The 18073-nt window shown below is 32.6% G+C and overlaps 1 protein-coding gene across 1 annotated transcript; it reads right to left on the bottom strand.

The window, feature by feature from the left end:
* Positions 1-4659: 4659 nt before the first annotated feature.
* LOC136205584 (uncharacterized) lies at positions 4660-14422 on the bottom strand. The gene is made up of 21 exons (XM_065996235.1): positions 14036-14422; positions 13812-13944; positions 13041-13177; positions 12900-12945; positions 11698-11910; positions 11012-11515; positions 10761-10895; positions 10411-10626; positions 10245-10334; positions 9915-10159; positions 9707-9795; positions 8780-8820; positions 8375-8405; positions 8153-8275; positions 7825-8045; positions 7627-7722; positions 7415-7527; positions 7020-7155; positions 6829-6933; positions 6138-6479; positions 4660-5015 (listed from the first exon to the last, which is right to left on the bottom strand). The coding sequence occupies exons 1-20, from the start codon at positions 14308-14310 to the stop codon at positions 6279-6281; spliced, it is 3150 nt and encodes a 1049-aa protein (XP_065852307.1). The 5' UTR covers positions 14311-14422; the 3' UTR covers positions 4660-5015; positions 6138-6278.
* Positions 14423-18073: the final 3651 nt, after the last annotated feature.

The following is an 18073-nucleotide window of genomic DNA, read 5'->3' as shown; positions in this document are numbered from 1 at the left end:
TATATCTAAATCTGTTCCTATTTTCTGGATTATTTTTTATATCGTCTAAATCTTTTTCGTCGAAATCGTCCATAATCATCATTTTTTGTATAAGACTTCTTATATGTAGGATTATTTCTATAATTACGATTATTTCTATAATTACGATTATGAGTATATCGTCTATATTTTCGTCTAACTTTATCATCACAACCAAAAACTAATCGTTTTTCAGTGAATCCACATATTTCTCGTAATCCTAGTTTCTTATCCTTTTTAACCTTTTGTTGAACTCTATATTCTTCACATTTTCTCATAAGATAAGATCGTAAAACTCTTATTCTTTCTCCTAATGTATTTTCTTTTGGTTCTAATTGTGTATATTCTTTTGACACTTCTATGTTGTACGGGTTTGGTAAATGGTCATAATATAGTTGTTGATATATCAATCCTTCTTGTGGTAAGAATCTAGCTTCATAAAAGAACTTAGTAAAACTGATAGTATATTCTGGTAATTTACTGATTTTACAACATTTCATGTTATTCAAATTCATTATTATTTCGGCTTTTCTTTCAGCAAATACTGTTTCTCTAGCTACTAACCATCTTTCTCCTAAAAATTCTCTTTTTAATACCATATCAAATAATAATAACATTGATTTCCAATCATGAGCACAAGCTTCTATTTGTGGTCTTAACTGATGAGTTATTGATTCCATCCAAAATCCTACTTTTCCTATCATTGTTTTAGATATTAGGTCATACATATAGTCTAAATTTTCAGTGTGAGATGAATTCATTAAGGCTATATACATTCCTAAATTCCAATCATTTATTCGTCTACTTATTTCTTGTTCATCATAGACATTATCTAAGTCTAAAAAGTATCCATTTGGATTTAATCCTTGAGACATAGATCCTATGAATTCTTTAAAGTCTCCTTGTTGTCCTATTGGTATATGTCTTGGTATTGTAGGTGCCTTTTTAGTCACCACTTCTAAATTGGGGTCTATCATTTCTTCTTCTGGATAATTATCTGCATCTTCGTTTACTATATTTTTTGATCCTATATCTGATTCCTCATACCTAGTGTATTCGGTATTTTCTATATCACTTTCTGGTTCTTCTTCTATAATTGCATTAATATTTTTCATTTGTTCTAATGTTTTTATTATCTCGTTATTTTCTTCTATTAATTTTGTTTCATCCTTATTTTCTTCTTCTATGTATCCAATAATGTTTAGTTTAGTTTCACCTTCACTTTGATTATCTAAACTATCTGAACTATCACTACTACTATTACTAATGTGACTATTTTTTTCTTTCACTTTTTTCACCATTGTTCTTAAGACGTTTACTTCTTCCTTTAATTCTTTTAATTCGTCTTTAATGTGGATTAATTCTGATTTTGTGTGTTTTAATTCTAATTTGGTTTCCTTTAATTCTTTTTTAGTGTTTTTAAACTTATGCTTATATTTTTTATATTTGTCTACCCATTCTGTATTAGAATTTATGACTAATTTAATATTTTCTTTTTGCAGGTCTTTTAATTCTTGATTTTGTTTTTCTACCTTTAATTGAAGATATTCTACTTCGGTGCTTATGTCTATATTGGATGTTTTTACATCATTTTCTTTATGTTTTCTATTTTTTAGCGGTTCATACTTGTATCGTTCTTTTTCAATAATTTCTTGGGCGTGATTCTTAAGAAATGTTATTACACTATGTTCTTGTTCTGCCATTAGAATTTTCCTTTTTTATGTAATACAATTAAAAGATATAAAGTTTTATTCACCTTTTCAGAGAGTTTAGGTTTTATTTCACTTATATCCATCATTATTGGTTCTTTACTTCGTCTCGATGCATCTATGGGTACTAGTTCTGGGGTTTTAGTTTGTGTTAAGTTTTCTCCTAAAGTAATGCTAGAGCTTTCTTCTTCTAAGGGTTTTTTTCTTTTATCAATATTTGCTACTAACATGTTTAATTTTTCTAAAATTATCTTAAAAGTGGGTATTTCCGATGTATTCCATAGTTTTGTTAATTCCCGTGTTATCATTTCTTGGATTTGGATTTGATTTTCTTGTATTAGACTAAGAGTATTCTTCAATTGTTCTTTAGCTACAATTTCTGTCCATATTTGGTCTAATTTTTTGTTAGAGTCACTCATTTTTGTAAATTCGTTTTATCCATCCATCCTCGAGTTTGATCCATTCTTTCTTAGGTTTCTCTAATAGAGATTTTAATTGTTTAATCTCACTTTCTAATCTGTGCTGTTTAGATTCAATTTCTAAGTATTTTATTTGAGATTCTATTATTGTTTCTGTCATAATATTGTTTATTGTTTGTAATTTTCGCTCTTTTTTATCAAGTTGTTGTGGTATGTTCATATTTTATTAATATACCTGATTTTGTCTTGATCTTCTATCGTAATTCTTTCATTATTTATCTTATATTTTATTTTAGTTAAAAAGTCGTATCCTAATAATAGTGCATATGTACTATCATATTATGTTACTCCTACAATTATCTCATATTCTAAATCTTGAATTTTAAATCTAATTCTTATACTTCTAGTTATGATTATTTCTCTCGTACTATTTGGACAATTATACGTTTGTGGTTCTATTAGTTCACATTTGTTCTCGTTTATTTTGCTAATATGTACTAAACTTTTAGTTCCTGTATTGATTTCAGCTATACATTCATTTGCTATTAGCTCATTAAATAATATTACTTTTATTCGTAATTTATCTTCATAATATGAATGTAATAAATCTAAGGTTCTTGGTTGTCTTATTATCTCTTTTCTAAAACTTAATCTTCCTCCTTCAATCTTGGGTAACAATTTCTGGATTGGTTGTATTTTTCTAGAATTAAAATCTATACATATTTCGTCTGGTATTGTTATGATTGAATATTCTTTATGTTCTATTGGTTCTAATATTTCCTGATATAATTTTGGTACTAATATCTCCCTATCATTTTGTTTTCTTATATGATGATTACCTGTAAGGGCATATATCATTTTTGTTTCTATACTAATTACTTTACTCCCTGGGGGCATTCTTATTCCTTCTAATTTATAATATAGGGTTAAAGCTAGATCTTTATGTTTATCTTCTAATGATACACTAAAATCTGGTTGAATTGTGAATTTAAGTTTCTGATAAATTAAATTCTCTCTTACTACTGATATTAAGGCATCTTGTATATTATCTAATATTCTATCATCTAATACATATATTTGAATAGGAGTATCGATATTTTTCTGAAAATATGCTTTTATAGTGAATTCTATTCCTCCAAAATAAATATTCCTATATTTCTTAGATTCTTTATGTGATAATTTTGATAATTCTCGTTTTATTACTTCATCTGTTATCAAATTTATCCATTTATAGTAGTTGTATCTATGATATTCTCATGTTTCTGAACAATATATCTTATATTTTTATTTCTATCAAACCATTTAGTTTTAAATATCTTATTTACAGATAACTCTTCAGTTTCATCTTGTATTTTTTGATAAATTTCTGGTTTAAAACTTAAAGTTTGAGTTATACCACCTTCATAAGTATTCATTTGATAATAAGTATTATCGATATTAGTCTGTTGTGTTATTTCCTTATTCTCTTCCATTTGTTAAAGCTTGAATATGTCTGTAACTTTCAGTAATTATTTCCTTACTTCATCTTCTAAGTCAAAACTCTTTTTTGTAATTTTATCTTTTCAATACGCTTAGCATCTAAAGCACCTTGTGCTAATTCTAATTGTCTATCTTTTAATTCCATAATTTGTAATGCTCTTCTACAACTTATAATATGTTGATTAATATCCTGATTATAAATTAATGGTTTTTCAACAATAATCCTAAGACTTTCAACTGGTATATTCATTATCTAGTGTGTATAATCCTGAAAAATCACGATTGTGAAATTAATTAGGCTTTTAATCATTACTACTTTTCGTGTTAACATTATATGCCTATTTAAATCATTAGTTCCTATATTAAGGAGATGTTGGTAATATTCTAATAATATAATTAATTTGCCTAATAGAATAGAAATTTCTAAACTATTGCTTAAATCTAATTCAATTATGCCGCTTGTAATTTTGTCAACTGCTTTCCTATGAATATTAAGCTGTGATGCAAACATACTGGTATATGAAAATGACATAGTGATTTCAACAAGTTCTAACTATTTGTGAGATCCTTTTAAAGAACGTTTTTAATCGAAGTATATTTTCTTTTTGTATTTAATCAAGTATAGTTTAAAAGCATATAGTAGTACCATACATTACTATAATTGGACTCCTTTCATCCATGGGCCCTAGGCAGGCGCCCCTCCTGCCCATGCTCAGGAACATGCCAATTCATATTTCTAATGTTCAATTCCAAAACTACCATGCATTTAATTCACAAAGAATGCAATTTATGATAACTCAAAATTTCACTTTGTAAGAATATTTTGAAAGTTCAAGAGGCCAATCCATCTTTTTGGACAAGTTCAGAGGACAAATGATGTATTAAGCCATAATTAATTATGGTAACTAACACTTGCTACCGTTCCCTAATGTTGGTCACAATCCGTAGGATAGGTTACGATAAAGTTGGAAACTCAAGCATTGGACTACACCCCAATTCATATTTCTAATGTTCAGTTCCAAAACTACCATGCATTTAATTCACAAAGAATGCAATTTATGATAACTCAAAATTTCACTTGTACTTGTACACAATTGTTAAAATAAATAAATAAAATTACACTGCTCAACTCTATATAATATCATAATGAATGCTAACTCTAAAAATGTAGAATAATGCCCTCAAAAACACTCAACACCCTTGATGTTTTTTACTCACAAACGAATAAATCAAACAGAGCTATATAATAAATTAAGTACACGAGCAAAAAAAAGGCGTATATATATTTCGAAAAGAAACATTGAATGGAATACCTTGAAGACAGTGGAGGAAAAGAAGCTGATTCCACAGGGAAAAAAAGAAGTGGAGAAAGCAACATGTATCTATATGCCTGTAAAATGCAAAAAGTTTTGCTAATCAAGCATATGCAATATGAAGCCGTGAAAAATCCAATCGACAAATAAAGTGAACTAAACCAATTTTTACAGGGATAAGAGTCAGATTTGCCTCTAACGTTATTGAAGTTCAATTTTACCCTCATCGTACAAAATAGTTCAAGCCTCCATGATAGTAACTTTAGCTCAATTTTACCATTTTCTAAGTAAATACTGACAATTTAGCAGTGGAATTACTTCAGAAAGGGTAAAGTTGAGTCAGTATTTCAAACTTGGGGGTAAAATTGAGCTATTCTTATGATAGGGGTAAAACTTGAACTTCCCCAATAACTTTAAGAGCAAAATTGACCTTATCCAACATTTAAGTCTTCGAATTTTTCCTAATTAATTTTTATTAGTATGTGAAGTAACTACTACGTCTTTCAAATTTTACTTCTTTTTGTTGTCGGTAACATAGTTGTTAAAGGTGCACCTTAGGCGAGGCTTAAGGTCCTGCGCCTAATAAGTCCCAGGCGAGGCTCTGTTTAAAAGGCTCTCGCCTTGTGCGCCTCGCCTGGGCTTCGCAGGCTCTCCTCAGGCACGCCTCTTCAGCGTTTTGATTGATGATAAGGTTCTTACTGTTTTTAATGCTCTCATTAAAATAAAAGGTTGATTAATCACAACCATTTAACCTATTTAGTAAACTTAAATCTAAATTGTTGATCTGGATAAAAAAGAATAAGAAGAGACATAAAAATAGAAGGGAGGGAAGAAGAGTAAGAGACGTAAAAGGAGAGGAGCTCCTTCTGCAGTGCAACACATGAAACCAGCAAACGTCTGCTGCAATTCTAGTACCTTAGTCTCTTAGTATTATGTTTTTATGTCTTTTTGTCTTGTATGTGTGGTTATAAGTGTGCTTTTTACATCATCATAACTTGTGCCTTAACTACTAATAGAGTATTAGTGATATTAGTATAACATTGATAATTAGATTTTGTATCTAATTTTCTTCATTTTCTGCAACCTGAAGGCGCGCGCCTAGGCTCCAGGACCCCTAGCGCCTTTAACAACTATGGTCGGTAATTGCCTAGTACGTCTAAACTATTCAATTCAGCAATGAAGGCCTTTGAAGAGCATACCTGGTAACGTGATGACCACCTGCCTGGGATTTAGCCATCTTGATAAAGCATAAGCCTAGAAAAACAATCCTGTGTGCAAAACCTTGTAAAAGAAAACACATCGGAAATTTGGGGAAGGCCAACTGATATCATCAATCATCATCAGCTTTTGGGGGCATATGCAGCTAAAGCATTTGCATGTGCTGGTGATAAGTTGCCCAATAGAGGTTGCATTTGATGGCCGTACAGTGAAATCAGGTGCGAAAATGCTCTTCCTATTTGAGCCTTAACTTCTGGTGTCTCAACAGGAGACACCACAACTTGAGCAAAAATATTGACCAACTCCGGAACAAGTGTAAGTATCTGTTTTGCATGTGAAAGAAGACCAAAATAATTGTGACAGTTAGAATTAAGTACATATCTACCATATCATGTGTACACAACTACATGTAAGACTGGTAAGAAGATAAACATAGTTACATAAATCCTATTATTTTATCACCATTAACTTTCTGGTCACTTTATTTTCATGTGTTGAATCTAATGTTTCTCAATTCAGATAGCACTCCAGTTATCAAGTTAATCTAAATCTAACATCAATCCTATTACTCCATCATAGAATAAGCTACAATTGTATGTAATATGTCTTCACACCATGCCGGATCATGCACACACAAATCAAATTATACATACACGGGAACTAAGCGCATACCTGCGGATTTGACGTCAAAACTAGAGTAGAGACACAGCTGTAGACAGCCATGGACTCTTCATGATCTTCTCGTAGTGGAAGAACTTTCAAAAAAGCAGGAAGTACCTATGAAATTAACCAATAGTTATGGAGAAAATCACCATGCAGCAACAGTGCATATCGTTTAAGATAAAAGAATCTGAAGAATATACCTGATTCAATGGGATTGTCTGTGGATGCACCATAATCATCCTTGCCACAGCACCAGCTGCATTATCCCTAACAGCATCATCTGGTTCAGATTCCCCAAATAATGGGTACAATCCCCGTAAAATATCACCATAATATCTGGTATTGATAGAAGGAAAAAACTCCAAGAAAATTGATGAAAAGTTTAAGAGAAGATTAAGTTCAGCGTGAAAAGACTTGATAATACCCTAACAACTAAATTCTGTAGCATCTTATTTCCTTATGACACACTCTTGCATGACACCGCAATGGAATATTACTTGCTAGAGGAGCAGTTTTATATAAATTGTGAAGGCATGAAACATGTCAATACACGTTATGGTGGTCAAGTTTGGGGGGTTAAAGACACAAAGGATACTTCAAAGCCGATTCGCCTCCATTTTTGCTCAGCTCTCCAACGCAAAATGCAGCATTTCTTCTGTTGGTTGCCTCTGATGATGCTAGTTCTTTTAACACTAAAGGCATTATCCTCTGGAAAAATGTCAAGAACTCTCAAGAATTACATAAAATCACAGAAAATGATTTAATACACAATTTTAAATACTAGAAATTCATATTTAAGTTTATTACATCAACATAGTCTGCTATTGGAGTGCCCATATCTTGAGCGACCTCAGCAAGGCATGCAACAACCATTGTTCGATCTGGTGGAGGACGTGAGTTTTTCTGAAGTTTCCAGAAATAAAAGAAACAGTAAAATTCCAAAACAGGGATATTTTAACATGAAATGGCAGATAGATTTCCTAAGAGCATCAAGTGCCATCTCACCGCAAATTTCATCAACGGTTCAAATAACTTGGCAAAGATTGGTGCAAAATGAACACCCATGGATTTTGCAAATGCAGGAAGAATGTCCGACACCGCATCCATAAGCACTTCATCATGTTCGGTATCATCGGCATCATCAATATCACTATCATTTTCTGATTGCTGACAAGCAGATTCCTCTCTAAGCAATACCAAAGTTGCATCAACAAGTTGAGAAATATCTGAAACAAGAACAAGTTAGCATGCATAAGCTGCACAATGGACCATTGGATAGGAAGAGAAAAAGTTATTTTCATCAAGAAGTGAAGCAATTAAGAGCACCACTTACAAGGTTCAACAGCCACGTAACCAAAATCCTTCATGATGTCAGCTATGCTCATACAAGCTTGAGCAACAACTTCCTTGTCATCATCGTCAGTCATAGTTTTTATATAAATATGCATCACATTATCTGCAGGTTGTAGAGAGATGATAAATTAGTACTTTTAGAAGAAAATGGTGATCAGTTCCAAAATTATAGATGTATGCCACAATCAAGTTATGTTCTCACCAAGGACTTCCCTTGCCTTCGCTGGTCCATCCTGTGAAAACAAGAAGGAAATTTTTTATCAATTTAATGCAACAGTCATCCGACACTAGCAACCTACCAAAGGGGCATATCATATGTAGCCACCTAACAGGACCAATTAATCATTTTACTCTTACAAAAGAATTAAAATGATTACACAACATGGAAGCTTGTACAACAATTTAAAATTGTAGCTAGCATGTTGGAAAATATTGTTTCACCAATGTTGCCGCCCAAAGAGAACCTTCAGACTTCTGAGCAACTAAATCCAAATTCACAGGCATTTGCTATGTGAGTAAGAGACACAAGGCAAGGCATACAGATGCCTTCCAAAATCTTTACATCACACCATTGAAAAGGAAAACAGAAGTGCTACAGCATACTCACATTATGACCTTGGAAGATTGCATATCCTGCAGTCAAAATATCTGCCGCAATAATAATAAAAAAACCATAACAATTAGCATGATTACAAAAAGTTAACTTTTCCCATATTTTTTACGATTGAGCTTACAAATTTTAAACTACATAAAATTGAGTAAAAAGACTAAGAACAACAAGATGACCACACAATATAAAAAATTAGAAAGAGAAGTTGACATAATCAGTTATCGAATATATTGTTTCATCAGATACCTTGCAGTTTTCTCGTCTCATGGATGGCCCATGTTCTACGTTGTTTTTATCCTTGAATAACCACAACAAGATTTACCACATTATGCAAACACTTTTCAGAGTGCAGGTATGTAAACAACTTTTTATGTATGTTTCTACTGCATTCTACATTGAACTTTTGGAGTGAATGATTCTGAAAAGTGGAAGAAAGGATAGTTTGGAGAAGAAGAAAAGGCCTCACCAAACAGTCTTCAAATAAAAGAAAATGTGGAACGTATGATATGCCCAAATTGAAAACACTACAGATATATTAAATATTCTTTTTGGGAAGGTTGTACACAGTCATAACAATTCATATATTAGTCACTTTGACAAAATTAAGAAGGTACTTAATGATTTTTTCCCAAATTTATCTCTCTATTCATTGTTGGTTATAATAAAACTCAAAAAGTGCTTTGTGGAGTTATTTATAGGGAAGTTAAGTAATATTTTAAAAAAAAAACTATAATTAAAAAATGGAAACTATAATTAAAAAATGGTTTTACTTTCTTAATCTATATGTCAACTTTAAAAGACTAATATTAGGAAATGAAGAGAAGAGCTGTCAAACCTAACACACAAGGCACAGTTACCATGGGACATGAAGTAATAGGATTTGGTGGAAAAGAAATAGAGCACAAACATATGATTCTGACTTACGTTTTAATGCAATAATTGCCTGCAGCCGAACATCTTCATGAAAATACACCGAATGTCTCACCAAAATCTTTAATGACTCCTCAAAATATCTTATATAATAATTAAAGAACTCGAGGGGAAAAAAATTACCACTAGTTTAATTTAAGCTTTCCATGTGTCGTTGACAAGGAAAAAATTAGAAAATACAATAACAATAAAAAAAGGATACAGTGCATAAGAACTCTTTGTGTGCAATGCAAATAAGCCAAGCGCTTGAGTTGCAGCTGCCTTTTCGTCCAATACTCCTGTCCTAACACTGATATTTCGAACCCTTGGCTCATCATGAGCTTCATCATCAGATGACACACCACCAAAACCGTTATTATATTCATCATCAGATTCATCAATGTCAACTGCAGAACCATCATCAAGATTGCAGGATGAGAATGCCAGGGGTACTACATGAGGAAGATACTGCACACCAACATATGAGGTTTCACATGAATACGACTGCTAATAAAAATGTTTATAGGACTATTTCAACCAAATCCAAATTAACCTGTGTAAAGCTATCATCCAAAATTTCTGCTACGTTGCTAAAAAAACCATGTGTATACTCCCGAAGCTCGCTGAAATCCAATCCAAAACCCTGACAAGAATACAGAAGCAAATCAATTACTAAAACCATATGTTATAGTTTCCCAAGTGAGTTGCCAATTCATTACAGAAATTGCAGCTTCCATGAACGGGGCTAAAATTGGCTCCATCCTCATTCTCCCAACTGACATGGCAACTATTCCAACAAGTTCAGTAGCCCTAGCTCGAGATCGGAGATCCTCATCATTGGTAAGCACCATGAACGATTTCATTAACTCCAGAACCTTTTCAGCATATGGAATGAAGGCTTGCTCTGCAGCCGATGCAACTGAACCAATTGCAGACTGCAATTACATTAAGATACAAAAAAAAATTATAGCTCCAGGAAAAAGGAAAAAGGAAAAAATTCTTAAACACTGCATGAATGGATAGATCAATAATATAAAACCTTCGAGCACAAGTAGTGCTTCCTTTATACCATGCATGTTTCCTGCAAATTACGTGGGCTACTTTGAAGGGCATCAAGCAGCTTTCTCATCAAAGCGTCAAGAAAAGGCAGAATTTCTTCACCCATGTCCTCACAAAATGCAGCTAAAGCATAATATGACTTTTCCTGTCCACAGTAAATGGGAAAAGATCTCATTGGATAAAAATGATACTTTTCGTAGAAGATAACTATAGAACTAAAGATGTAATGTATTCCATAGTTGATGCTAGATTTGTGTTCACCTTTACTTCATCGGATGCATCCTCAAGGGCATTCAAAATGCAGGGAAGAACACTTTCATAATGAGATACAATTTCAGGCTGTAAATGCTCAGCAAATTGACCCAATGCAAATGAGGCAGCCCCCCTAACTACTTGCTCAGGATCCCTCAAAGCCCCTAAGACAACATGAAGAACTGATTCCATCTTATCTTTCATCAAATCCAAACAGCCCTCTGAGATGACACCAAGAGCCGTAACAGAAGCTTCCCTATACTTGGGATTCCCATTCTGAATGTTAATTGAAGCAAACTCAAAGATGGGAGGAAATACATGCTTTGGGAGATTCATAGCCATAGTGTCAATAACTTCCGCAGCAGCTCGATCTGGATTAAGATCATCATCTTCATCAGCATCAGTCGACTCTGCAAGCAAAGGGCACATCACTTGCAGAATGGGGATGGCCAGCTTGTACTTTTTCAGGGAATTGGATTTGTACTTTGCCAACCATGAAATTATCTGAATAGCCTAATATTATGAACGCATAGGAGGTAAGCAAAAGAATTAATAAATTATAGACAAACAAGATGAAAGCACAAATCAAATAAATATCTGCATCAAGAACCCCCATCTATTGACCATAAAAAAGTGTGTTCCTCTAATGGCAATATGAAAAAATAAATCTAAAAGACAATATTTGATTGTTGTACCTGATGACGGGTATTGGGTTCCAAATTTTGACTAGAGCAAACTTCAAGAGAGAACTGCACAATGGATTTAACTGAATCTCCAAGAAGAGGAGCCGGGGATTCAATCAGCTCATCAAAAATTTCAAAAGCAATTACAGCAACATCCTCCTCCCCAGATCCAAGACATTGTCGTGCAACATTCAAAATGCTCGGAATGAATTGCCGAAACTTAACCTGTATAGATATTATTAAAACCAATGCCAATAAATCCTGCTAAAATTGCGTAAAAACTATTCAACTATCATCCTGAAAACAGAATAGTTGGGTACAATGCTTTCCTTGCAACTGAAGTTCATATTAATCTTTATGTGGATCATAGTATGTTTGTACCTTGTCCATGGACAGATGAAATATCAAACTTTGTTAAATATCTCACATTGGTCAATAAGTGAGCTATATGGCTCCTTAAATATATGAGGCAACCCTCCTCCCTTGAGGTACCATCTTAGGGGTGAGTTAGACTTTTGTTTACATGGTATGAGAACCATGTTTCAATATTGGATCCCCCCGCTAATATTAGCTCCACGCTCCAAATGAATTAAGCGTGCCGGATAAGTGATAAATATCCCACATTGCTTAACAAAAGGAGCTAAATGTTGGGTCCGCCGCTGATATTAGCTTCACGCTCTAAATGAATTGAGGGCGAGGAAGGAGTGTTAAATATCCCACATTGCTTAATGAGCGAGTTATATGGCTCCTTATATATATATGAGGCAAATCCTCCTCCCTTGAGATACCTTTTGGAGTGAGTTAGGCCTTTGTTTACAAAATTCCTAAACACAAACCCAATTAAAGTTCTAATTTTAAAATTTGAAGCATTTTAAAGACAAAGTTCCATATTAATTACTAAACATACTATGAGTGAAACAAATTCAAATTAAGCATGTTATTCACCTTGCATTTATTGTTATGTACAACAAAATATGGCAAACATTACAACAGTACCAGACACGCTTACATAGGAAAATCAACACGCATAAAGTAACATCAAGATGTTGCAACGAAGAAGAACCAAAAACAGAAGTAATATAAAAACTATAAATCTGTTTCTTCTACATGTTACATAGAGATAGATCACTTTCAAAACAAATACAGTATGAATGCAATGAAAACCAAATGTGATACAACCTGCTAAAGTATATGCCGAAAGGAAGCACACTTACCACTTCATCCCCATCGTTTGTGAATTCTAGAAATGAACCTACTGCCCTGTTAAAGACAAGAAAAATCCAGCCACAGAAGAAATTATTTTGATAAAATCAGAAGTAGTAGAAATGTCTAAAAAGGAGTGACTTGGCTAGTACTTGAGAGCAGCAACTCTAACACGGTTGCTAGTTTCATCTTGTAGACACTTGAGCAAAAGAGCTTGCAAATCCGTGAAATGAGGTTGAAATGCACTCCCAATTGTTTCAGTTAAGGAGCTAAAAAGGATCAACGCCACCTTGTATCAAGCAGAAAGAAAACAACTAATGAATTACTCCTAAACGTGGGGTAAAATTGAAGTTTAGACTATGTTTTATAAAGGTCGTTGAACTTCACTTCCATTGTTTTTCGATAAGATTACTGAACATCACATTTTATTTCAATAAAGTAGAAAAAACCCAATGGAATATTGGTGTGGCACATAAAACAGATCCATATGCTAACTAAGCAGCATGCCAGACATTTCTGACTGCTATGAATGATGTGGCACCGATGTGGAAGCCAATAAGCCACAAAAAATTGTATCCTTTTATACACAAATTGATCCGGAATGACTTTATTGGGTAAGGCGAAGATAGTAGACCTCTCAAACATCGGCAGTACAATTTACCCCTTAAACGTGATAATAAAAAAATGAACTAAAACTAGAGGTGGCAATTTCTGACACGAAAACACGATTACAGAGCCAACCCGATTGACACGACATGATTGACACGAAAATCATTTTTCTAGCATTTATAACATAGAAAACCATATGGAACATAAATATGAGATATCACGATTTTGACACGAAACACGATAATTGCCAGGTCTAACTAAAACATTAAAATGATAAAAATGAAAATTCATCAATACAAGATTAACGAACATACTTCTCTATGTTCTTCCTGCGCACTTTGACTACATTGGAACAAAAACGGCAGTAAATCAGGCCACTCTCCAGCAGGAATAGCATATTTTGCAATAATACTAACTACATTAGCACTTGCTCGACGCACTGGAGGACTGCAACAGCATCAAAGAAGAATGCAACACAATAAGAGAATTTTTCAAAATCGAAAAAATAAATGAAGAGCAACGCAAAGCAAAGCAAAACCTGTGCTCCATAGTAATGCTCTCGATGAGAGAAGTTTTGACGAGGTGTTTGATTTGAGGGGGGAGCTTAGACCAGTGACCGGTGATCTTCTTACGGAGGAGAACGGCAGATAATTGACGGACATTAGGGGTCTTTGCAGTGCGAAGGTGGTGGATAAGAGCAGGAACAACCTGAGGATCCTTAGCCAAGCGCTTAATCTGCTCCTCAGCTTGACGCCTTGCATCGTTGTCAGGCATCAAGAATTGAATCAATAGCAATTCCAGTGATTGAGCCATCTTCGTCCTCTTCTCTATCAACAACAAGAGGAAGAGGAAGATGGCGGCAGCTGTTGAAAGGGTTTTTGCTTTTGGGTTTTGGGTTTGCTTCCTATTTAAGTGTCCGACATTGTCTCTTTTTTTATTAGTATGTTTTTATATGGCTTCATACATATTGTGTCATGTAAAAGTTTTATTAACCCTCTAAAATTATTTAAAATAATCAATTGACAGTAAATTGAGCATTTTAAAAGTATAAGGGAGTAAATGAATTTTTTTTTTTTTCTTTTTATGAAAATGCTTATGTAGTCATTAAATGAAAAAAGTCCAAATAGAATAAGAAAATCACCAGGAATAAAACCTTACAAAATCTACAAAGACGACTACAAAGAGCAAGAAAACACTATAAAAGGTAGAAAAAATACAAAAAAAACAATGAAACATATACTTCTTGGTAATTCAAATCTGCAGAAGAGCAACTACAATCTGATCTTCATCATTCAGGCCTTTTCGAATGAATTAAAAAAAAAATTAAACATGTACAAGAAGGCTAGAGATAAATTAAACTTTTTTATATTTATTATTGGTATAAGGGGGTGTTTGGTTAGCCAAAATTAAAGGAGGGAATGAGAATGAGAATGGATGATTCCATTTCTTTTGTGTTTGCTTTTTAATTTTAATTGAGGAATGAGAATCACATTCCCCTTTTATTGGAATCCATGATTCCCTCCTTCCCTCACCTCAATCAAATTTCATTCCTATTGATTTATTAAATATTTTATACTAATGATTTAATATTTTTATATTTATTTTTAATTAATGTTATAATAATAAAATTTATTTACTAAATAATTTTTAATAAATATTGTACTCATTCCGATTCCGGTCATTAAAGAATTAAACCAAACATAATAAATAAGTAGTCATTCCGATTCTGATTCCGCCACATTCCGATTCCGATTCCGTTTCCATTTCCAAAGTTTAAACCAAACGCCCCCTAAATTGCAAAATGCTTAATACACAAATAACCCCCTAAACTTGTCCAAATATTGCAACTGCCCCCGAACTTTCAATTGTAACAACTTACCCTCAAACTTGTTCAATTATAAAACATAACCCCTCAAACTTGTCCAATTGTAAAAACATAATCTCAAATTGCTGATAGGGGCTACAATTGAAGAAACACGTGAAATACAAAAGCTGTAACGCTCGTGGAGTGTGATAATCAGATTTTTGACGTGATACGAATCCGAGGAAACGTTTTTACGGTTGCTTCAAGTACGGGGTAAACAAATTTCCAATTTGGGGTTATGCTTTACAATTGGATAAGTTTAGGGAGTAAGTTGTTACAATTAAAAGTTGGAGGGGACAGTTGCAACATTTCGACAAATTCAGGGGGTTATTTGTGTATTAGGCATTTTATTACTAGTATGTTTTATATGGCTTAATACATCTTTAGCACATATATTTATCTAAGAAAATCAATTGTGTCGTGTAAAAGTTTTATTAACCCTCTAAAATTGTTTAAAATAATCAATTGACACTTTGAAAGGGTAAATTGAGCATTTTAAAAGTATAAGGGAGCAATTGAATTTTTTAAAGATGTACCAGAAGGCTAGAGATAAATTAAACTTTTTACATTTATTATCAGTATAAATTGCAAAAACACGCTCAACCTTCACATCCAAAAGCAATTTTGTCTCTAACTTTATAAATGGTATAATTACATACTTAAACGGGTCAATTTTACCCTAACATTTAAAAGTTTGACCAATTTCTAGTCAATCTTAATAGAGCAGTGTACACATTCATGAATCTCGTTATTTTCTATTCTACATATGCGTCACGTTATCATTTATCAGTATCTAGTAGTAGACCAAAGACACGTGTACACATGTGAAAAAAATAATTTTATTTTAACAATTATCTCATGCTTTATACTAGATCAAAGACATGTGGGCGGATCTAACCCAAAGCTCGGGGTGCTCCGGTCCGGCCCCCAACCGCCGACTTCACCCTTGAATATTGATGATTTCGGCTTTGGTAGCCCTCTAATATTAGTGTACTTGTAATATTATTTTAATATTTTAAAATTATTTACTCAATTTAAAATGTGTGTTTTAATCTAAGAGTTCACGAGTTCAAATCTCATAAATCTTTTATTTATTTAAATTTTATTTTCTCGAATAACTATGTTATCAATTACTTTCTACGCAACCTTTATCTTCTTAACCCTTTTCGGTTAATTTTTAAAAATTAATTTTTTACTTTTAAAACTCAAACAATTTAATTTTTGGATTAAATTTCAATTTATAAAAATTATAAGAAATTTACAACTAAAAATAAAAAGATAAAAGTTGTATAACTTTTAAAAAATTAGTGTTGGATTTATAAAAAAATTAAAGATTTATGGGCTTTTAGACTGAACAATTTTGATTTGTTAGCATCCAGCACACTAAAATGACAAAATTTTATGGTGCATAAGGCTAAAAAAAACCCAACTCTAATGGGTTTCACTTTAAAAAATCACCGTAACTCCATATATATAAAGCTTTGTTTGATAAACCACTTAATCACTTAAATTAAAATGTTAAGCACTTATTTAATTTAAGTGCGTTTGATAACGGTTGTTTCTCCACCACTTAAATTAGTTAATTAATTTTTTTTTTTAAAAAAATTTGCGCAATGCGCTTACATTAGAAGAAAGAAAAATCTCCACCAGACCCGGATGTGATTCGAACCCATGACCTTCCAAGGCATAGGTAAGCTCTCAACCACTAGGCCAAGAGTTTCACCACAGTTAATTAAGTTAAAATTCACTTATTTTGATAAGTCAAAATATTTAACTTAACATTTTAAGTTAAACATTACCAACTAATATTTTTATAAGAGTTACATCATTCAATACGTTTACTACTTATGATATTCAGCACTTAAAATTCAGTACTTATTTTTTCAGCACTTATTTTTTCAGTTTTATCAAACAACACCTAACTCTAGCACTGACTGCAAGTTTAAAATCGACCCCTAAACATAGATTCATGACTCAACAACTTCGTATACACACGGGATATATTTTTTAAAACTTTGAAAAAAATCAAGTGTATACTATTTTTTATATGTTATATATTGATGAGTAATAATATGACGCACAATGAAGTGGCGATAACGAGATTCTCAAATATGCAGATTATAATTATAAGGGAAAATATGGCCTCAAGATTTTCGTGAGGTGTCAGTTTAGCCCCAACAAATAAAATAGCATCATTTTGGCCTCAATATTTGTAAAATGTACCAATTTAGCCTTGGGTATGGAACATTGCGCTAAATTGGTACCATTTCACAAACATTGGGGATCAAATTATGTTATTCAATGTTAAATTAATATCATTTCACAAACATTGATGTTAAAATGGTGTTATTTTGTAGTGGAGGTTAAATTGGTATTTATCCAAGAACTTTGGAACCATTTTGGTACCTTATTCCTAATTATAATTAAAAGTAAAATTGATCCAACTGTAAATGTTAAAAATGTAATTTTATCATTTATGATGTTATTAATTCCCACCTACAAATGTAAATAACAAATATGTAATATTTTTCTAGATGAATAAATTAAGGCGGCGTTTGGTTTGCACAGGAGTAACAGAATGGAATAAGGGAAACAAGGAGAAAATAATGGAATGACCCTGAATTTCATTCTCTGTTTGTTTCATTTCCACAAAGGGAATTATATACCCATGATTCCCTTTGTGGCTGTTTGATTCAAATGATGTAATAAACT

The sequence above is a fragment of the Euphorbia lathyris genome, chromosome 9 (genome assembly GCF_963576675.1).
Source record: "Euphorbia lathyris chromosome 9, ddEupLath1.1, whole genome shotgun sequence".
Classification (NCBI taxonomy): Eukaryota; Viridiplantae; Streptophyta; class Magnoliopsida; order Malpighiales; family Euphorbiaceae; genus Euphorbia; species Euphorbia lathyris.
The sequence above is the reverse complement of the archived record's forward strand: the minus strand, read 5'-3'. Positions and strand labels throughout refer to the sequence as shown.